Source organism: Hippichthys cyanospilos, chromosome 8, assembly GCF_059441005.1.
Source record: "Hippichthys cyanospilos isolate Australia breed blue-spotted pipefish chromosome 8, RoL_Hcya_1.0, whole genome shotgun sequence".
Taxonomy (NCBI): domain Eukaryota; kingdom Metazoa; phylum Chordata; class Actinopteri; order Syngnathiformes; family Syngnathidae; genus Hippichthys; species Hippichthys cyanospilos.
The window spans coordinates 4,550,865-4,574,051 of NC_142376.1; the positions used below are offsets into that span (position 1 = coordinate 4,550,865).

At 39.5% G+C, this 23,187-nt stretch overlaps 1 protein-coding gene across 3 annotated transcripts in view; it reads right to left on the reverse strand.

Annotated features, from left to right (window-relative positions):
* LOC148419889 (SH3 and PX domain-containing protein 2A-like) overlaps nucleotides 1-23,187 on the reverse strand; it is an 89,883-nt gene that overhangs the window by 44,680 nt on the left and 22,016 nt on the right. For 2 of the 3 annotated variants that reach the window (XM_088420778.1, XM_088420777.1), the window contains exons 1-5: nucleotides 21,998-22,245; nucleotides 16,938-17,018; nucleotides 9,814-9,889; nucleotides 7,052-7,128; nucleotides 4,891-4,982 (exon numbers count right to left, since the gene is read on the reverse strand). In XM_088420778.1, the coding sequence (XP_088276904.1) occupies nucleotides 4,891-4,982; nucleotides 7,052-7,128; nucleotides 9,814-9,889; nucleotides 16,938-17,018; nucleotides 21,998-22,069 (398 nt within the window). In that variant the 5' untranslated portion in view covers nucleotides 22,070-22,245. Of the gene's footprint in view, nucleotides 1-4,890; nucleotides 4,983-7,051; nucleotides 7,129-9,813; nucleotides 9,890-16,937; nucleotides 17,019-21,997; nucleotides 22,246-23,187 lie in introns of those variants that run through there. The other variant, XM_088420779.1, reaches the window with a different exon arrangement.

The following is a 23,187-nucleotide window of genomic DNA, read 5'->3' on the forward strand; positions in this document are numbered from 1 at the left end:
GTAGGTAGGTAGGTAGGTAGGTAGGTAGGTAGGTAGATAGGATAGGTAGGTATGTAGGTAAGTAGGTAAATAGGTAGGTAGGGTAGGTAGGTAGGTAGGTAGGTAGACAAATGTAGGTAGGTGGGTAGATTGATGGTTAATTGGTAGCCAGAAAAACAGGTGGATAAGAAAGGCAGATGGGGAAATTGATATGTAGGTTGGTAGGTGGGTAGGCGTATGAGTGGGTGAGTAGATTGATGGGTAGACTGGTAGCCAGATGAATGGGTAGATGGAAAGGTAGAGTGGAGATTGACGGGTAGGTAGGTAGGTAGATTGTTGGGTAATTGGTAGCCAGTTATAAGGGTGGAGGGAAAGGTGGATGGGAGGGATTGACGGGGAGGTAGGTAAGTAGGTAGGTAGGTAGGTAGGTAGGTAGTTAGAAAGATGTAGGTAGGTAGTAGATTGTTGGGTAATTGGTAGCCAGTTATAAGGGTGGAGGGAAAGGTAGATGGGGGGATTGACAGGGAGGTAGGTAGGTAGGTAGGTAGGTAGGTAGGTAGGTAGGTAGGTAGGTAGGTAGGTAGACAGATGTAGGTAGGTGGGTAGATTGATGGGTAATTGGTAGCCAGGTAAATGGGTGGGGGGAAAGGTAGATGGGGAGATTGACAGGGTGGTAGGTAAGTAGGTAGGTAGGTAGGTAGGTAGGTAGACAGATGTAGGTAGGTGGGTAGATTGATGGGTAATTGGTAGCCAGATAAATGGGCGGGGGGAAAGGTAGATGGGGAGATTGACGGGGTGGTAGGTAAGTAGGTAGGTAGGTAGATTGATGGCTATGTACTTGGCTAGAGGATAGTAAGGGAATGGTCCAGTTTTTGAGGTATCTGATTGATTTGAGTTTGTGATTAAGGAAACAGCATAGAACAAATTGCACGGACAGAAACGTTCAAGATTTTTGGCTTCCGTATTTGTGGCCGACTATGTACATTGCTCAGTACCCACAGCCATTATTAAATCATCTATCTGGCACTCGTATGAGGAAAACTAATCTAGGTCGTGCGTCATGTTTGGTGGGCCGACTAGAAATGAAACGTGTGCAATATCACTACTGTGCGCCAGGTATACGTTACACAGACAACGAGGTTGACCCGGGATTAACCTCGACGGGAGGAACCGGCAGCTCCGGCCTCCACCATTGGACATCACAGTGCAGGAAGTCATTATAATAGGACAAGTTTGTTTAAAACCCCCAGACAAATGCACAAACAAAGACAGCAGCGCAGTGAAATTGTGGGGGGAAGTGATGTCTATTTGACCAAACAGCAACCACTAATAACCTCCCAAGTGGGGAAAGCTAAGTGTAAAGGGAAACGCGAGACTTTAAAAAGGGATACGTTTGTGCATTTAAATCCGAAACTACTTAGAAAATGTAAAGAAAGGTTAGCGCTGGGGACAATTATAACGTGCGTGAACTATCCGCGCAAATTAATGGCAATTTTCCATTCTATTTTGTCATTTTTACTTCATGATCATAACTGTCATCACAACTACTGATACATTCTACCACTAGAGGGCAATGTTTCCCACATTCGCATGACAAAGCCTCCGCTTGAATCATCCTAAAACATTAGTTTCTCATCGGAGTCCAAATATTTACAATTGAGCCCAAAATTGGATATAATTTGGTTTGAAATGACCAAAAATGACATTTTGACTGCTAATCGGTTCAAATTTGGATAAAAGTAAATAATGTGCTTGGTTCTAAGTAGGCTAAATTTTTTTCATTGGTTTGCACTCAGCGAGTAAGGTAGCTGTGTTGCCCTGTGGGTTTTTGCCATAATTATTAAACTTCATTGTTATTATTAATAAGGATCAAGCATTGAAGCATTGTTTATATCCTGCTTGTTTAAAAAAAAATATCGTCATTAAATAGACATGTTTGATCAAACATGATGAATAATCGTGTATATTGACCAAAATAATCGTGATTTTTATTTGGGCCATAATCGTGCAGTCTTACTTTTAAATATAAATGCTTAGTCTTAAATAAGCTACATGCAGTAAAGTGTTGACTCAAAAAGGGCCACAAATTCACCTAGCCTCTAACCTTAAGTCAACTGGGATAGCGTAAAATCCCTGACCCGGTCTGGAAAATGAAGTAATCGCTAGTCGGCTGACATCATTTCCCTCTCATTAATGCAAGAAATACACTCATCCCTGATTAAAATGTCTGCAGGTAATGGGAAATAACCTCCACATCATGCTCACTTGATGAACTGCTAATATTTAAAATACTCAATGGGCGGTGGTCTCATATTTGCACGCCGAGTACGAGGAATCCACGCCGAGTTCTCATATGTTCAAATTTGGAGGGTCCAGATGTAAAAGTAGAGGCAAGCAGGCCTCACACGTACACGCCAAAAGTTATTGAAAACGCCCAACTGCGATGAGCAGATTATGAGCGCCGCTGAGTAGGCAAACGCTGCTTGAAATGGAGATACGGTATGCATGCGTTTAGCGGAATTATGCATACTTCCATCAGAGCTGGAGCGAGTCCCGGAGTGTCTGGATGAATGTGCGCACGGTTTCTAAAATTATTCGGAAAGCTTATACGCAGAGGGGAAAGAATCATCTCCATGGGGGCTGATGGTGTGTAATTTACTAGCAGTCATTAAATGCAACTCAAAGCCGTCAGACAGGTTGGACAAGGAATTATGATGTCGGTAACAAGCAGGATGTAGAGGGAATATTATTAGCTAAAATGGTGAAGCACACAACAGTAAGTTTTAAGACAACATAAATAAGGACAATTTGAGGGCATTTATTATGCAGTAGTGATTTTTTTTAGCGAAGGTCTGCAGCCCAATTTTGGAGTGTGAGCGCCAACTAGTGGGCTGCGCTAAAGAATTTTCTATTTTGTCTTTTTCGGCCGCCACCCTACGTACAATGTGCTATAAATTCAATATATCAGAGTGATTGTTTTTTAATTGTAAAGTTAGAAAAAAATAATATTTTTTGTATATAATTTAGTGACTAGTCATCCCTCGTTTATCACAAGGATTACTTTCCCTAAAATAATCAAAATCTGGACATTGAACTAATCAAGTATAGCAGTAGTATATGTAGTACTGTTGTAGTAGTGGAGATGGTGATAGGAGTATTGCAGTAGTATTTTCAGTAATAGTACTAGTAGTGGTTACTGTGCTAATGCAAATTTTGCCAATAGGCCCGCAGAGCTCAGCCTGGATATTTGGCTCCCTCTATTGACAGAATGACCACACAGCATGTAAAAGTTTTTTTTTAATCCTACTGTTAGCCACTAGATGGCAGAAGATGATGATTTTTTTCCAGCGCTGCCTATATGGCACAGTTAAGCGCTCCACATTATATTAAATCAACATTACGCCAGCAGAGACTAAAAATGAATAATAAAATAACTTTTCTAACATTTCATTAGCTCCTATCCTGGTGTCACACACCAATAGCCGTTTGAAAGCAAATTTGTTGTCTCAGATTCAGCATTTGGGTGGCATGACCTTCTGAGACCCCACATGTTTAAACTGCTGGACAGTCTCCCGACTCCTTTCTTTGAAGTGGGACTAACATGAATGAGAGAGCAGGCACGCTGGACGCGGTACGATGACTCAAGAGGTTTTTCCCCTTGACTGGGCCGGAACACTGTAGCGTCAACATTCGTGGTCTGAGGAGTTTAAATTCACGCCTTTGCACTACCTTAAACAGAGCTTAAGCAAGCATAAATAAAAGGACAAGAATACTTGAGCAAAGGGTGTCCAAAACTTTCCGACAAAAAGAATAATAGAAGGATGTGAGGACCACTGTGTTATTTTATTAATACAGCTTATATTAAAAAAATTAGCTTATATATAAAAGGGAAGTAAGTCAAAAAAAAAAATCCTTGCATTAAATTGTTCTAAGAGCCCTCACTCTACTAAAAACAGCATTGTGCTTAGTATTGCACTTTTGGAATACAAATTAATGAATTCAATACCAAAGACATTTTTTTCAGAGTCTAGACATTCAAATCAGGTATGCACAAGTTATGAAGGTTGTTATTTTCAAAATTTTTTTTTTTTTTTAAATAAAACAAACCTCTAAACAAGGAAATTATTGAAGTAAAGCCATATATATACATATATATATATATATATATATATATATATATATATATATATATATATATATATATATATATATATATATATATATATATATATATATATATATATATATATATATATATAAATTAACTAAATTTGGGGTTAGCGGACAATTTATGATATTTGCAAGCCTTTCAATGACTTCACTGAGTGGCTTAGCCTGACTCCCATAATGCAAAGTTCTTGCTATGCATTGTGTGGCTTGTAGTTGACAAAATTCTTTGATCTAAGAACTAAACGTTGCAGGAAAGCTTTTATTTTGCTGCAGGGGAACATTTTATTTCATACAACGCAAGGTTTTTTTTGCTCACAAAATGAAAATGATTTGAAACGAAGCAGCCTTGGAATATATACAAATATATGTAAATCTGCTATATGTATGGATAGGGCTGATGCCACTTAACATTTTGAGAGTGTGAAAGTAAAAATATATTTATATTTGAAGATGTTATGACGCTTTTAAAGTCAACCCATGTTGAGTAATAATAAGCCCAAGTTAGTTCAAAATCCCCGGACACGCAGGGGTTAAAATGAGCGTGGTAAAAAAATGACATCATCCTAAGACGTGAACTTTGCCACATTTCCATGACACGGCTGATCCTAATTGCCTTTGTTCTGAGATCAGATGTCCCCTCGCCAGACGCGACATTTCATTAAAGTCCATCTCACTCATCTGGATCCAACACACACATACAATGAGTCAGTCTATGGAGCTCACACGGTGATAGTTACTCACTCAGTGGGAGGGTTGAGGTCCTCTGACTTGGTCTCAAAGAACTGCAGAACCTCCTCGCTTTGGGAAATGTGGGTGGGAAGCTTCATCAGAGCCTGCGCGAGAGAGAGAGAAAGAAAGCTTCTGTTTGGCACATATGTAACAATATAAAAACAATCACATGTATTCTGAAATGGGGTTGGCTAGCGGTGAGTTTGTGACAGTCAGTTAGATGAGAAGGCCAGGTGGAGGGTGTGGAAGGGAAGGAAGAAGGTTTCTTAGCCTGGAGTCCAGCCCGCGGGGATGATATAGAATAACAATCGTCTGTCTCGGCCAGCTGCTCCGAAGCCGTAAACAAAGACGTATAGAGAGCATATTTCAAAGGGCGTCTTGAGAGGGCCGTGGCTGATGTTCGGTGAACTTCATTAGGGAAGGACACTTATGGACCCAGAAGACCGATATTTGCGGAAAAAAAAAAGTCATGGGAAAATCAAATGTGAAAAGCAGGAAATTGGAAAAATGATGAGCGGAAAAAATCAAAAGCAGCGTGGTTGCACACGGTGGTCAAGAAGGGGAAATCCGAGAACTGACACTGAAAACCACATTTTATGATAGACATATATTCTTTATTTTATATTCGCAGTGGGGGCTTGTTTTGGTGCCAATAATTATATTTCTACAAAGCCAAAATGACCTTTCTATGCCAAAACCGAATGAGTCAGCAATAGAATGATGTAGTCCACAAATCTGAATTTTATGTATCCGAGATACTAATGTAGCCAAAATTTCCCCATCGTCGGATGAATACAACCTTTTATTATTGCCTCAATCAAGCAAACTTGATTGAAACTTGATGTACATTTTTTTTCTTTTTTACATTTTTTTAAGAACTAAAAAAACAATGTTCAAAATTTTTGTCAGCCAACGAAGAATTTCTGTTGGCTCTTATGTGTCAAAATCTTTTACTACTCGAAATCAGCATGAGGGATGAGGCTAACATGAGTTTTAGATAAAAGTAGACTTATGCCGCAATCTCTTGCCATCTTGGCGCCAGGGAACGACAATGAGAGTTGAGCTTTTGAGACAAAAGTAGTGCTTTGCCTCTATCTTATGTCAAAATAATACCAAGCACGAGGCTAACATGAGTTGAGGAGCTTCACTTAGACAAATGTAGCGCTTTGACGCAATCTCTTGGCATCTTGGTGCCAAGCAATGATGTCGGGAGTTGAGCTTTTTTGAGACAAAAGTAGTGCTTTGCCTCTATCTTGTGCCAAAATAATACCAAGCACGAGGCGAACATGAGTTGAGGAGTTCCATTTAGACAAACGTAGTGCTTTGCCGCAACCTCTCGGCATCTTTGCGCGAATTATGTTGAAGTGACTGGAGGTGCTTTTTTTCAGACAAAAGTAGTCCTTTGCCACCATCTTGTGGCATTCTGGTGCCAAGGATGATGACATGATTTGAAGACCTTCATTTAGACAAAAGTAGTGCTTTGCTACTATATTGTGGCATCCTGGTGCCAAGGAATAATGTTGAAGATGCTTTTTGGAGACAAAGGTAGTGCTTTGCCACCATCTTATACACAAACTCATCAATTCCAGACGAACTTGGAAAAGTGCATTACTGCCACCTACAGCACTGGAGTGTGACATTACCAAACTATTTTTCTGGCGTGCAATGTTCGAGCCCGTGCGAATTTCTTAATGAAAATCATCAGCACGCTCGGCACCACACCTGCCCAGCACTTCCTCTCTGACTTAACAATGACGAGAGGGTCAGGTTCTAGCATGTTGCGTTGACTGGGCCGATCCATTTGCGCTTTTTTTCACGAATTCCGCCGCGAGCGTGCCCCCACTTCCTCGTCTTCCTTTAAAGGCCGCCTATTTACACTGGCCGCAGGAAACGAGCGGTGCAGATAGAGCGCCGGCTTTCCTGTCCAGGCCTGGGACGGGAAGATAAACGGCAAGAGGCTGCCCTGAAAAACTTGCGGCACTTATGCGCTGCAAATAAAGCACTCAAACAGATAACTTGTCCCTGTCACCCTGACCAACACAAACACTAAAGAGTCAGTCATTGTCTGACCTACAACATAAAATTTTACAGGCCCATAAAATGACATTTATGGACATGTGTTGCAAGACAATTACAGTTGTGAGGATGAGACGCGCAGAATCTGGAGTCTTACTTTGCAGTAGTTGTCTAAGTGCTTCAGTCTTTTGACGGCGACGTCTCGGATGTGGCTTCGGCGAAATAGGACCTTACCTAAAGACAGACACAAGAGTCAGGCACTTCAGATGGTACTTGATGTTTTAACACAGGGGTGTCAAACTCGTGTTTACGTTTGCAGGCCGCATGGAGGAAAATCTATTTTGAAGTGAGCAGGGCCAGTAAAATCGTGGTATATAGATTATATAACTATAAAACACAATACTGTGCAAAGTAGTACAACATCACTATAAATCATAAAACATCAATATTACTATCGTTAACGCTTCAGGTTTTCCCATTTGTTGAAAAAAAAATCAGCTCATTGTTATACTTTACATTACAAAATTATCTGGCGGGCCGGATCAAACTAGTTTGCGGGCCAGGACCAGCCCACGGGACGTAGATTTGACACCCTTAGTATGAGCAAATCTAATTTAATGCTATTTTGAAACAAATATTTTTTTAAAGGTCCAGACATTCGGTCACAGGTACTTAGTTTTTTTTGGGTGATTTTTGGTGATCTCACAGGCCGAATCAAACTAGTTTGCGGGCCAGGACCGGCCCACGGGCCGTATATTTCACACCCTTAGTATTAGCGATTCTAATTTAATGCTATTTTCAAACAAGTATTTTTTTAAGGGTCCAGACATTCGGTCACAGATACTTAGTTTGTTTTTTTTGGGTGATTTTTGGTGAACTCACAGGCCGAATCAAACTAGTTTGCGGGCCAGGACCGGCCCACGGGCCGTATATTTCACACCCTTAGTATTAGCAATTCTAATTTAATGCTATTTTCAAACAAATATTTTTTTAAAGGTCCAGACATTCGGTCACAGGTACTTCAGTTTTTTTTGGGGGGTGATTTTTGGTGATCTCACGGGCCGGATCAAACTAGTTTGCGGGCCAGGGCCGGCCCACGGGCCATATATTTCACACCCTTAGTAATAGCAAATCTGATTTAATGCTATTTTCAAACAAATATTTTTTTAAGGGTCCAGACATTTGGAGTCAGGTACTTCATTTTTTTTGTGTGATTTTTGGTCATTTCAAACCAAATTTAATAAAACGTTCAGGATTTCTCAAAATGGGTCAATTGACAACTAGCGGTGTATATATTAGGAAATCAGAAAATAATTGCCATTTCACACTGGCAAATCATATATTAGGGCAAGAAAAGCAGATGGCATGCAAACGTGGGAAACTTTGCCCCCTGGTGGTAGAATGACAAAGTACTCGATTTGAAACGTAATGTAGCTGGCTTTTTAAACATTAATATCGCTGAGGATCTGCTTAATTAATCGTGGGAGCCAATATCGCCATTGCGATTAAAATTCGATTAATTGTACAGCCCTATTATAGTCCGACCAATGGTGGGCTTACAGAAGCCCAAAATAGCAACAGTCAAACTCAAGCAGGCTAGCAGGTCTTACAAAGGGTCTCTTTATTGCTCCCTTCTGCTTCGGCTCAAAATACGTTGATCAGATTAGACCAATTTGCCCTTGAGAACCTCCTGCCTGCAAGGCCGACAACGCATCACTCGGGCGTATGTGGATAGAACCATCATAAAAGAAAAACAATGCAACGTGACTAGCCGCGCTAGTATACAATAAGCTACAGTCATAAAAATGAAGACTTCACATCCTTCTTTTATAAATAGAAAATGACTTCCATGCTTAAAAGTTAAATATGGCCGGTTCATTTATTTCCCGAGAACATACTGATGTGAAAAAAATGAGCTGGCTTGCTTGGACTCCATCATGACACGTTCCGATTTGTCAACTGGAACCGTAAACAGAGTATGCGTCACAGTACTTGGTAGGAAGAGTGTGTCACAATCCGAAGCCACGACGCGGTTCAGGGGGAGAATGGTGAGCACGGTTTGAAAAAAAAAAAAAAAAAAAAAACTCCAGCCATGCAGTGAGTTAGAATCAATCAGAATTCGATAAAAAAAAAATTGTACAAAAGCCCTTCTAAGTCGTGTTTCTGTCACAAAAAAAGATGTCAGCCACTTTTTAGCATATTCTTTTCTTCATAAAAAGCTCATTTTTCTAGTCACAAACCTCCACTGCAAAATTATGAAGAGAAAAAGCTTAAAAAAAATAAAAAATAATATTTTCATGGTGAAAGACAATCCTTGTTTAGTATTTCAAATTTTGGGTCATTTTCTTCCACATCCTTCTTGCAGTAAGACATATAGGTGAAATTTCAGCTCCCTAGTGTTTTCTTTCAATGCAGTAAAAACATTTTGACGTGAAGATCAAACGATTGGACACAGTACTGCACAAGGGTTAATCTTGATCTGGCAGTAATTGAGTTAATAATTTATCTCTTTCAAATTAAGAGCAAATTAATTGTAATCTTATTGCAAAAGAGAGTTGTCATAAATCATTTGGAAAAACTCTATGCCTTTATTTTGTTGAGGTTTATATGGATGCAAATTGTCATTAGTGACCTGATTTTTCTGCAGAGGCGGTAAAACACCCATAAAAAAATAATTCTCAAATACCACCAACTACGAAACCAAAATAGTTCCATATACTTTGAAATTCATCTTACAACATTACACTTAAAAATAAATGGCTTACATATGTGATTTTGAAAAAAATTAAATGAGGTAAAGAACCTTCGCACATTTCCGCTAACAACCCGGGCTAAACACAGCTCCTCCCTACTACGGATTCAGACCAGCACATCAAATGAGAGCCCTCGTAAATAAGTCAAATTGTGTTGATTGATCACCTGGCAAAAAAGGAATAATCCTCTTTTTCGGGTCCTTCTGTCCTCCTTCAATGGGAAATTTGTCAAGAATCCGCATCTGCAAAAAACCAGGAGACACATAATCTGTCACAGTTCAATGATCAACGGGATGATGAAAAACATCAATGGCATCGCAAATCAGCCAGGAAGTGAATCAGTCGACGGCAGTAATTTTTTTCAGATGAGCTTCTGTTACGGTACATGAATTGAAAAGCTGGCGTGCTGAAGAGCAACTGTGTCATCCATCACGCAGAAGAGCAACTTTTCATCTCTGGGGCAGCAGACAAGGTTACATCATTACTATTACTATTACTGTTTTTGTTTGTTTTTGTTTTATTGCCTACCTTATTATTTACTCGATTATGGAATGTAGTCAGCTCGAGGAAGTGAACAGAATAAGAATTTTATTGTATGGTGTTACTATCCATATGACAATAAAACTCTTGAAATCTTGTAAAGGACCATAAATTGTATATTTGTTGTAGATTAAGCTGTGTGTTTCAAATTTCCCACATTCTGGTCAGTGAATGTAGCGGCAGTGTAACGTGGACGCACAGAAAGCAGTTGTTTATCCTTCTTGCGACGCGACTCGAGTTTTATTTTGCCATAAATACCCCAAAAGCTGCTTGATCCACCAGGTTTATGATTATGTGTATATGCCAAAACATCGCAATTAATAAACGAGTCAAATGGAATACTTTTAAGCGTTCTCTAAGCAGCATTCCTTGCCACTCATTACTGACTCAGCTACAGACATAAAAACTTTTACATGATCCTTTCCGTTTTAGTAACATTCCTGTGTGTGAACAAAGATGGACTCAGACGGTGGTTCAGTTTGCTTGCTTCTTTTATTGAAAATATTGCTGTTACAACTTCAGCTAACATGAGCTGCTGTAAGCTGCAACAGGCGCTTGCTGCTAACAGCTAATTGACATCCGCCCTCTACCTTATCCTGTTACCGTAATTATGAGCAAAAATACCAAAATAAAATGCGCATCCATGTGTCAAAACCCAACGTATGTGGCTGACGGACCAATCTTGAATGGCGTCAAAAAAGAATCTACATTTTTAAAGTTAACGTTTAGAGGACGCACCCATACTTTCGGCCTTCATTTTTGGGGGAAAAAAAGTGTGTCGTATATTTGAGGAATTATGGTAAATCCATTCAAAGACACATTTCAAAATGTGCGCACTTTGCTTCATTCCAGATGTGCTTTGCTAAGCATAAAACACTTGTAAGAAGAAGCACAGTGTCAAAATATTCAAAAAAGTTACCAGGTGGACAAACATTAAAAGTACGGCCTGAGATTTGTTGGTGAGATTTCCGCGGTCCGATGAGGTTTTGGTTTCTGCCCCCTCCCCCTTCCATCTACCACATTGACAAAATCCCCATGACTTTTTACCCCGGGCTCAAAGATGGAAGGTCAGGAGATGTGGTTTCCTTCGTAGACGGTGACTATTGTCATTGTGCACAAAAACGCTGCGTCTGAAAACATCCCTGTTTGAAAAGGCAAAAATCCAGTCAAAAGTCCTTACGCATAAACCCAAATCTACTACCACGGTGTTTTTCATTTTGGGATACTACGTCTGAGAAAAAGAAGGTTGCGTTTTCACTTGTGGTTTGTTTGTCAGCCTATTAAAAGATCTTTTTTATGATGAGTCAATATGATTCCAGTGACGTTCCCGTGAATGTATCATAAATCCTCTCAAATCCCCTCCAGATATACGGTTTGTGTATTTTAATAGGGAAAAAACAAAACAAAACTGTTGTTCATAATTTGGCCACCGGGGGCAGAGTACGGCAGTCATGAAAACAGAGGTGTTTCATTTTATGAGTAGAGTTGTAGAGTAAGTAGGGCTATGCAAAATCAAATCTATTGATTCGATTTTACAAGTAATTTTCCCCCGAGAGGATAAAGAATATATGCTGGAGAGAATTGTTCAAATATTAATTGCTTAGAGCATTGCGACACTTTCACACGCAATTCATTAGCCTGTTTATGTCATTTAGCATTAATACGTTGCTTTTTTTTTTTGTTTAGTTGAAGGGTGAATTGTATTTTTGAATCGTATTTCATCTCAACTGCATTGCGTTTGAAATTTCAATTTGACTCAGAAAATCCTGTTTTGCATAACACAAAAACTTCAATTACTGAAACCATAAATTGTGGCACTGTTATTTTGAAGGCAACAACTGGTGGAGTTCTTCCAACAAATTCTTTGATAAATGTGCTTAGTCGGACACGCGAAACCTTCGACTCCCTCTGCGATGGGAGCGCTCACTCAACACCTTTCAAAGACGTTCCATCGGCCATGATGACATCATCCCGTGGGATGTGGTTGGAAAAACTCCCGTTTCACCGCGCAACAGGTGTGAAAGGTGCTTGTGTGGTAACAGCTGGCCAACTTGGAGCATGACCTACATTAGAGCTCGTAAACGGCGGTGAAAGCGCTGTTCATTGTCAGCGCTCACACTCTAAAATGTCGCACATTTTACGAAATTGCTTTGTGTGCTGTGTTTGTATGTGTGGTGAGTTTAATACCATCTATGTTAATTTACATTAGCCTGCTAGCTAGCCTCACATAGTTGCCATCACATATTAGCATTATGCTAGTGAACCGTTGTAAGACAAATGTATTTTTGTGTTTAAATGTATTATAAGTAAAGTTTTGTTCCAACAAAAAATTCTGATGAAGTAATGCACTACCAGCCATGTTACAATAGATTTTTTACTTCGATGGATGTCAATGGCAGTGAACAAGTAAGCTTATTCAATGACATTTCAGTCAAATAAATCTTTGACGTCTATAGCCGTCAATGGCAATCAATGAGTTCGTATTGCGAACATTTGTGGAACATGAATTCAGCAGCAAAATCCACGTGTGTTTAGACAAGCCAGTAAAAAGAGTCTTTGACGTCTATATCCGTCAATGGCAGTGAATGAGTTCGTATTGCGTTTGTGGAACATGAATTCAGCAGCAAAATCCACGTGTGTTTAGACATGCCAGTAAAAAGAGTCTTTGACGTCTATATCCGTCAATGGCAGTGAATGAGTTCGTATTGCGTTTGTGGAACATGAATTCAGCAGCAAAATCCACGTGTGTTTAGACATGCCAGTAAAAAGAGTCTTTGACGTCTATATCCGTCAATGGCAGTGAATGAGTTCGTATTGCATTTGTAGAAGATGGCAGCATGCATGATTTCGGTGAGTGCGGTTCATAGCTCTTCAAATTCCCAGTTTTGCTGTAAAACTACTTTAAAATGATAATAAAGGCATTCTGCATTCCAGATGTGTCTTTCTTCACACCAAAACAAATTGAACAGATCATAAATCTGATTTTAAAGATGTTCAAAAGGCTAAATCAGGTCAAAATTCTAGTCTCAAAGATTTTGTCTTCGCACCGAAAACTCATAGATATTGCAACTGTGGAAAATAATCATTTCAATCAGTCCCATTTTTACCCAACTCAGGATTTGCGAAGCCAAAGCGAGAACAAGCCACCGTCTTTTCGGAAACAGCCTTCATCCTCTCCCAAATCTCGTTCATCTCAAGCGTTTTACTTAATTTGGACTCATAGGGATGGGTAGGGCAAATCGGGTAAATAAACACCACCACATGGAACCGGAGACAATGGAACTTTTGGGAGACGACTCTCAGGCGGGAGGAGTTTGGAGGAATGCTGGTGTGGGCAGGGACTTCAACTCTGACTTATGTTTTGACATCTACTAGACAATTGTTTACTACGGAGAGATTAAGAGTGCGCTGACCTCTTCTTTCTTGGTCAGAATTAGACAGCCTTTGCATAAATCCAGCGATATAACCTCCCGATCAGAAGCCGCGTTAACGATCGCCTTGTCAAATACTTAAGACGTCTGTTTTTTGGCCCGCTTATCACTCAAGTCTGTTTTGCATTAAATCCCACCGACCGAACGCAGGCAGGGTCTAAGCCCGGCCGTAATTCGATTCCGCAATCCGATAACAATGGCGGCTAACGGACTTTTGTGGAGGTTTGGGTCCAAAAGAGGAAAAAAAACAAACCAGGTCGCACACTCCCAAATCCTCGCGCGGAATGTAGCAAAAACCCGCGTGCTCAATCCATCGAGGCTGCAGGGTGTGGAGTTTGAAAACTCCCTTTTGCTTCTCTCCGAGGGTAAACTCTACTTGACGCGCTGACCGCTTCGAGAAAACGGTTAGAACAAAAACAATCCGTGCTCAGCATTATTCTGACATGAAAATAGGTTAATGTGCTTAAATCTGCACATGTATTAGGGAAGGAAAACCACATTTAAGCTCAGCAGCAGAAGAAGAAAATAAGCAAAGAGGCGTATAATATATGATAATTGTTACCCAAAGGGGCTGTTTGAGCTACGCTAAGTGCACTTGTGGAGAGGTTTAAAACATTAACAACACAAATAGATCCTTCGTCTTCCAGGCTGTTTTGACAGCTTTTAAAGAACACATCGACAACGCGGCCCGCTGATAATTGTCCACTCTGTGACCTTTCTTTGTTTTCCACTGAATTGATAGTTATCTGATGAGATCATGAACACATTTGTCAGGCCTGGGTGTCAAATGGCTCTTTATTTTGCCTCTGTCAGCTCCTACAGAGAATAAAACAAGCGATTGTGCCTCCAAAAATCGAGAGGGTATCTGGAGTTGGATAGTAGGTGTTACTTGGCCGGAGCACAAACAAAAGCTCAGTTTCTGGTTTGAGGGAAGATATATTCTGATACATCGGGGGATGGAGTGCAACATGATCGATTCAAAACACGGGCCTCTTTATGCCAGGATTCCGGCACTTGTTTTTGGAAGAATTTGTTCGTGTTATTCCAAGCTGCATCCCGCCTTTTCTCGGTTTTACTTTACTAATCCTCACTCGATTTTCTTGTGTTTCCTAAGGTGCACCTGTTCGATACCGATCAAAACATTGTCGACACCCCCCAGTGTGCTTCGTGTGTTTTTAATAAAATGCATTTTTCCCACACGATTTGCGTGGACAGCTGCTGAGTGCTGATCCAGACAGAAAACTACCAACATTAAAAAAAATAACACTTCGACAGCAGCTATCTATGAACAAGATGATGAATGTTGACAGAAACGTGAGAAAATCTTGTTTCAAACACAGAAACACGCTTCCTGGATATTAGCAAGAGACCAGAGAACAAAGGCTTTCCTCTGTTGTAGTCCTAAAGTCTATCAAAGGGGTCTGTTAACCGAGAACAGCATATATGCTACAAAATGGCTAACACAGCTAGCGCTTACAAATGCAAGTTTCCAGTCGATATTGAGCACAAAGTAGCAAACAGCTTCAGCTAACGATACAATTACCGATACTGATCACAAACAGGCCCACAGCTTCAGCTGACAAATATAAGAACAGAGATTAAGCGCAAACTGGCTAACAGCTTGAGCTATAACGCAATTTCGGATACCGAGCAGATGGTGGCTGACATAGCTTGAGCTAAATAATCTAAGTTCAGACATTGAGCACACAAAGTGGTTAAAAACATAAGCAAACTTACTTACAAGTATAGATACTGAGCGAAAACTGGCTAACAGCTCGAGCTAACCAATGAAAGTATAGCTACTGAGCGCAAAGTGGCTAATACAGCTTGAGCTAACTAATCCAAGTCCAGATATTGAGCACAAAGAGGCGAACAGCTTCAGCTTTCAAACACGATTGCCAATACTGATTGCATAGTGGCTAACACCTTGGGCTATTTAACTCAAATTCAGATACGAAGCAGAAAGTGGCTAACGTATCTTGAGCTAACTAACGTTGCATTCAAATACTGAGCACAAAGTTGCTAAATGCTTGTGCTAACTACCACAAATACAGACACTCAGAGCCAACAGGTTAACCGTTTGTTTTAAGTAATGCAAGTTCAAGCTAAAAAAAGCTTGAAGCTAATTAATACAAGTGTAGATACTGAGCGTGAAGTGGCTAACTTGCGAAAGAGAATTAAAACAAACAAAGCCAGGTCAGGTAAGAAAAAAGGTGAGACTCTTGTGAGGTTTTTGCCATGCAAGCACCACAGGACCTCTTTGTTTATATGCTAACTGGTCGTCGAAGCCATATTAAAGGATAACACATGCTTACAAATTGAGTTTTGAAATGTACGAATCTGTGACACCCGTCCTAGTACTTTTGTTGTGACTAAGCAAGTCCTGACCGAGGTTGGTCAAATACTGTGTTCACGTGACTAGCTTGAAATTTCACAGTCAACTTGGTTTGCTTGTTATTTCCCACAACAATGTGGGACTGGAAATGCGAATGCTAAGATTTGACGTAAAATTTTAACAGGGTTTCTGCAGGTACCATTTTATCTAGTATAATCCGCCTACACAGATATGGATAAAAATCTTGATCTTTATGTTGTTTCTCACCATAATTTTTTGAAGTGTAATGCCTGATTTGTGCATCCAGACATTTCATGTTTTAGGGTTTTAGGTTCCGCCCATTCTAGTGTATAAAAGACAAGACATCTTTCTATCAACTTCAGTTCAGCCGCGTTTAGTAGGCCTTTTATTTTGTTTCCATTGTAAATCCAACCGAATCGTTCGTTTTATCATTTCCCCTCAGTTTGGATTCCAGTGTCAGTACGTGGAGGGTGGTGCTAGATGTTCCCGAATGATCGAAAGAGAAGCCAATTTTAAGCGACGATAAAACAATCGAATGGGAAAAAAAATAAATAAAAACAGACCATTATTTTCTGTTTTGTAAGCTAACAATGCAAATACCGACCTGCTTAGGATTTACCTGATTTGAACTGCACCACGAGGTTTCAGAGATCCGTTTAATTTTCATCTGGCGTTTTAGCCCCCCCGTCAACCTCTAAGCCCCCACCTTGCACCCTACATTCCAACTGACATGTTTTGTCCCTCCCTTCCTCAAGGCGAATGAATGTGATACAGCTGTTGAGCGGATTTCATCTATATGCTTATTTCCATGGGGGTCTCCATCAGTCTTTGGAGACCATCCATCATCTGAACACTGAAGTAATGATCTGAAAGGTCAAACTGAAGACAACCGCCGGTCCTATTGGCAAATCCGGCAACAAAAATAATCCTCATGATTGATTTGTGTTTGCTTCGATGGCATACCTGTAGGTCAAAGAATTTGCTGTATCTCCTGTAGATGACATGAGACGTGGAGTCCGAATAGGTCACGTTGATAAGGTACACCTAGGGAAGCACAAACAAGACAGGCATTAAGTCCCTTTTGTCCGAGACGCCGCAGAGGCACCGCTTGAGCTGCGTTTACTCAAGTGACACACAAAAAAAAAAGTGCATTCCCCCGCGTCTTAACGTGAGGGGTTCGACAAAGGTCAAGTAAACTCATTAAAGTCGACGCGCTTCACTGACACATTGGAAAACCATCAGGGGTTAAATCTCGGGTCGATAGATTAGAAGTAATGTCATGCCTGGGAATTATTCATTATGATTCATTTGTTCAATACCAAAGACGTATTTTCACGTTTTTGAAAGAATCCAGACATACAACCTTGGGTACTTTTTGTTTTCAATTTTGTTCCCGCTTCACACAAACAGGATGTCGGAAATCTCGAACATTTGAGCTAATTCATGCAAGTGCAGATACAGAGCGCGAAGTGGCTAACGTACGAAAGACAATTATGGCGTTTAAGGTGGCCGTCATTCACGATCGCCAGCATTATGGCGTTTAATGTGGCCGTCATTCGCAATCGCCAGCATTTGATCATCTTCTTGCACAGCCATAGAGATTCACCCGGTTTGGAAAGAAAGTAGCGCTCAAAGTCCTTATTGCGATAAATCAGATCAAGTAGAAACTCCTTATCGTGATAAATCATATCAAGTAGGACTCCTGATATTGCCTGTTAAAAGATTTCTCTTCCTTCTCGGTTGTAGGCAAGCCTTACCCTCACTGCAGGACATTTACCACACCAGGGTTCTGCGGAGGACACGCAACCTCATCAAGGACAAGACACACCCACAAAACGATCTGTTTGAACTGCTGCCATCAGGTAGACGCTACGGAAGCCTGAGGGCCAGGACTGCCAGGCTGGCAAACAGCTTCTGTTTATTGTGTATTGTATTATTGTTTTTGTTTTTTTTATTGCTCAAACATGGAATGTAGTCTGCTACTCCGGGAGTGAACGGAAAAAGAATTGTGTGGTATAATAATACTATACATATGACAATAAAAACTCTTGACTCTTGAAATACTTGTGAAAATTCAAAAAATAAAAATAAATATCTACAAATTAATGTATTGGACATATAAAAAAAGTCATTCTGATAAAACGAAAATAATTATATTGCATGTGTCCCAGTGCCATTTGATCCATGGATCAGTACCAGGCCGTGGATCGGTGGTCGGGGACCCCTGTACTAAAGTACTTGATAGGTACTAAGGTCTATGATTAGTTGATTAGTACCAGCCATTTTTAGACCCTCATTTAGCCATATACTTGTGAAAATAAATACGATTTAATACCTTGGACTCTTTATTGACGTAAAAACATGTCTTTGGGATTGAATGAGTTAAAATGCATGACTTGTCGATCCAAACAAATTCTAAAGGGAAAAAAAAAAAACATGCTCCAATTGTGTCAAAGCACTGACAGCAGTGAAATGTTTACACATTCAGAAGCTGCACTGGGAATATCATTTTTGCAGCAGACATCAGTCACTGGGACCAAACCCAGATGCCAGACATTCCGCCATAATAACTCTCGATTTGCATGAACAATTAAGGACCAAAGGATATTTCTCGGCACCTTGAGGTTTCCCAAACAGATGGCTGAACCTAACGCCTTTCGATCTGAGCGCGCTGAGGGTTTAGACACGCAGCGTTCGCACATATGGCCGCAATCTGCAAGGATGAGTTTCAAACTTCGGTTTATTGCGCAGGGTGTGCAGTGACGAATAACTGGCTCACCAGCGGTTCGCTAATTATATACGCAGCAGACGTATGTTTAATGTCGTAAAATGTCATTGATAAAAAAGGACAAAATGACTACGGAGCTTTAATGGGATTTATTTTTCGCCTCGCGCATGAAGTTTTGGCATTCGGATATCCTATTGGAAATTACTCAAATAATTGAGTATTCGCAAAAAGGTCAGTCACTATACCTTTAGAATCAATTATTCTATCGATTATTTCACCGATTAATCAAAAAATGATTTTATTTAGCATTAAAGGGACACTGTGTAAGATTTAGAATGGTTTTCATTCAAAAAGAATAAATTAAATGATTATAAATGACTAAAACTTGCAAATAAATGTGTTCTTAAAGGGGCAGTGTGTAAGATTTAGACGGTTTTTCATTACGGACAGCAGGAGGTGCTGCGGGTGCTGCTTTTACCATTGTCCGTAGCCATAACAAACATGGCTGCCTCCGGAGAAGTGCCACCCCCTATGTAATTTAATTTAATGATAACTAGACCTATGATTATACCTAAAACATTCTGTTGGCCATTAAGAACAAATTCATTTGCTAGTTTTTGGAATTTACGATCATTTAATTTCTTCATTTTTGATGAAAAACGGTCTAAATCTTACACACTGTCCCTTTAATGACAGTTTATTTTACACATTGTCTTTTTAACTTTTGTGGGGTATTTTGTCCATTCATTTGATCTTTACATCAATGGCACTTCACATCAAAGGGAAAGCATCAAAGGGAAAGCATTGAAAGAAGACACTAGGGAGCTGAAATTTCACCCAACATGTCGTTCAAGACCATTTAGTTATGACACGATCAGGAGGGTGTCATCTTGGATAAAATGACCCCAAAATGGCCAAAATACTGCACAAAGATACTAAATTATGTTGCGAAACCGTTTTTTTCGCTTTATTAGTTTTTGTTTAGAATTGTTGAGTGGAAAAACAATACTCAAGCAATGTCACGTCACCAAACTTTTTGACACTGATTCAGTCACTGGTTCGGTCATCATTTTCCAAAGTAAAAGCAGATGCTTGCAAACGTCTTAGTTGGATTAAACACAAATCTGCTTTCATAAAATCTACTTCAAAATAAAAGTGTTCCAAGGCATTGTTGTCCTTTTTTTTTTGCTGAGGTTTATTTTGAAGTAGGCCTTCTATCATGTTACCCTCAAGCATAGCATGAACACTTGATGTTGCAGTTAGCTTGACTTCTTCCTCACGGTGTACACTAAACAAACAGGGACTAAACGCTTGGAGCCTTTCATTGAACCGAGCTTAAAAAATGAGCAAAAAAGCAATTTTCTTCCATTTTGGAGGTTCGAACTTGCCATGGGATTACACTAAGAGTCGTAAACAAGGACGGGTTGCCATGGTCTCTGGTACTGTCAGTCCCTGGAAGGAAGTTACACTCGGACAAGCGAGGAAGGACAAAAGACAAAGGGTTGCTTCTTTCCTCCCTCCGACCGGATAAGCATTTTCAGTTGCTTAGCTCATTGATAATGATTGAATTTTTTTTCTTCCTTGACTTCCCTAAAGGGGACTTCCCCAGGGACCGTCAGTCTCAGCCTTCTGCTTTTAGGGGCCTTGGGGAGATCCCCACTCAGCAGGAGATGGATGAGGCAATTGATCCCAACTCTCAGGTTAATTAATCCAATTTATTCCTTGTTGGACTAATTAACTTTTGGGGTCCCGCCGAGACATGTGTTGTTACTTAAGTGATACCAAGACCATAACATACGATCCGACGCACTCATTTATTATTTTGCGGCAAGAGTAGACAACCAGCAGACTACGCGTTATATTTTGAGAGGCATAAAAATAAGGATTCAAAATACAAGTCACTGTTATGCTCACTGTGGCCATTTTGTGTTCCTTAGCATAGTATGCTAGCTTGTTGTAAGACTTGAGATGTTTTAGGAGTAAAAAAAATAATTTCTGCTTTTATTTTGTATCTTAATTGTAACGAGGATATTGTTGCTGTTCTCATCATTGCAAAATATTTTTTGTATTATATTGGTTTGGTATTATATTGGTATATTTTGTATATATTGGTTTGTAGCATCTTATAAGGCATCACGACGTTACACAAATGTCACTGTGTGTGTTGTATCAAACAATTTTATAAGACAAATAAAGTTCTTCATAGAAAGAAAACTGTTCACGCCGATCCACTCAAATTAGATGATTTTCTATAAAAGTCCTAGAAGTATACCTAAAACTAAAGAATATAAATGCACTTTCAATAACTACTTTTTACAGCATTTGTATAGGTTACAGGTTAAGTCTAAATCGGAGAAAAAAGAAAGTGCATCAAAGTGCCTGAAATAAAATTTAAAAGTATGTATACCGTTCCATATTTTATTGCAATCACACTTCAAATGCCAAAAAAAGAGCCTTCATAAAATTATGACAAGCGGATATTGGAAGATACGCTAGCAAGGTTAGCAGTGAATCTCATCTTATTTTTATACTTTACACTTAGCAACTGCCCAAATATATAAATTGTCGCTTTGTTGACTAGACATTTCAATGCTCTGTAGAGCCTTATAGTCTCTGCAAAACTGTCCGATTTGAGACTAGACGCAAAAAACGAATTAGCATTTAATGAACCAATAAATGAATGTTGATACTTCATAGTTTATTGGTCAAATATTAATAACCACCAGCTTACATTTGGTAAGGAGGCCTATGCGTCAGTTACTACATAGCCTACATAGGGATGTAAATGAATGAAAATTAATACTGAAGCGAGCCACATTACGTGAAAAAGATTTTAGATTCTTCAAAGGAATCCACATTTTGCCAAGATGGCACTTTTGCACATCTTTGGTGTTTTCAGTGGCAATTAAGCTTTATGAGGTGAATGATGCCTTATGACCCGAGATGACTTTCAAATCACAGCTGTGCATTTTCAAAAGTTGAAATCTTGATCTCTTTATGTGTGTAGACCATTTAACTTTGAAGTTGGGGGATTGATTTTGACATGTACGTCTTGTTAAAGAACTATTGTCTATCCTATTGCAAACAATTACTTACTACATTAAGTGCACGGAAATGTATTAGCTGTGGTAATAAAGATTATTTTACAAGTTATTTTCACAAATCCAAATGCAGTCTGATAATTACTATAAATACAGAGCATCCCATGATTCCCATCTTGTTTTTCTTGAGATTTCCGAGCTTTTAAAGGCCACATCATAACAAAGCAAATGTGTCATGTTGTCTTATAACTTACATAGTGTTTGGAGGGATTCCGTCTCTTCTGTACATCCACAACATTGACGTCAAGCACTGTCCTGAGTTGCATCTCGACAGAACTCAAGTTTCACTACCAAATCAAAACACAACGTCTGCCCATGAAAGCCAAGGGAAGTTTAACAACGACTGTCAAATTGTTGTTGCTGGTTTTTTAAGTTAGGCAGAAGGAGACGTCCATGCATCCATAAGAAGAGTACAAGAAGTTGCTTCTCGGGCAGTCTGAGAGCTTCTGAAACATTGACAGCGCAGTAAAAGTGGTTTAATCAACAATTCTCCTCCCCCGGATAGGGGGTTGGACCACTGCAAAGAAGAAAAAAAAAACGTCCGAGAAGGAAGCGTGAGTGTGCAGGGCGGTCCCGTGCAACGCCCCCCCAACCAAAAAAGTTGAATCCATGCTGAATCTAGATCACAAGATGCGGAAAAATCACTCCCTGGATCGACTATTAAGAAGGAAAAAAACAACATGAAAATAGTTTTCAAGATAGCAGAGCGTGGTAGGAATTGGTGGAAATTTATGGGGTTCGGCACATGGGGGCGCCAAAACTCAATAATTGTTAGTAACCAGTATGGGGTGTCTGGCGAGCTAATATTGTAATGCTATTTAAAGTGTTTTTTTTTTTATTTATTTAACTTAATTATTTGTGAAGTAATAAAATACAATTGTAAATGTATATACGAATCGGTATAGTTGTACGACTAAGGATACATCTATTTTTAGGATCAACAACCCAACGTTGGTGTAATGATAGAAAAATACTACATACAACCTGCCGCGTCTGACAGTGAATCAAAGTGTTTTTTTTAAACAGTAATTCTTTAATTAATTCATTGTAAATATAAAATAAAAATATACGTAATACAAACCGCTTTACATACACATCGTTTGACTAAATGTATTGGAATAAATAATGAACTAGAATGAAATCATTTATTACACAATTACAAAAAGCTGAATGATTTATTTCGTCACTCAAACCTTTTCGTGTTTCATACAAAAAAAGGGCCTTGTAGTGCATTAGTGTTTTGAATTGCTGCCACTTTACAACAACATGTAAATTAGTACATCAAGTTTTAAAAAGTTTGCATGTCCTCCCTGTGCCTGTGTTTTTTTTTTTTTCTGGGTACTCCGGTTTCCTCCCACAATCCCAAAACATGCATGAAGGTAGA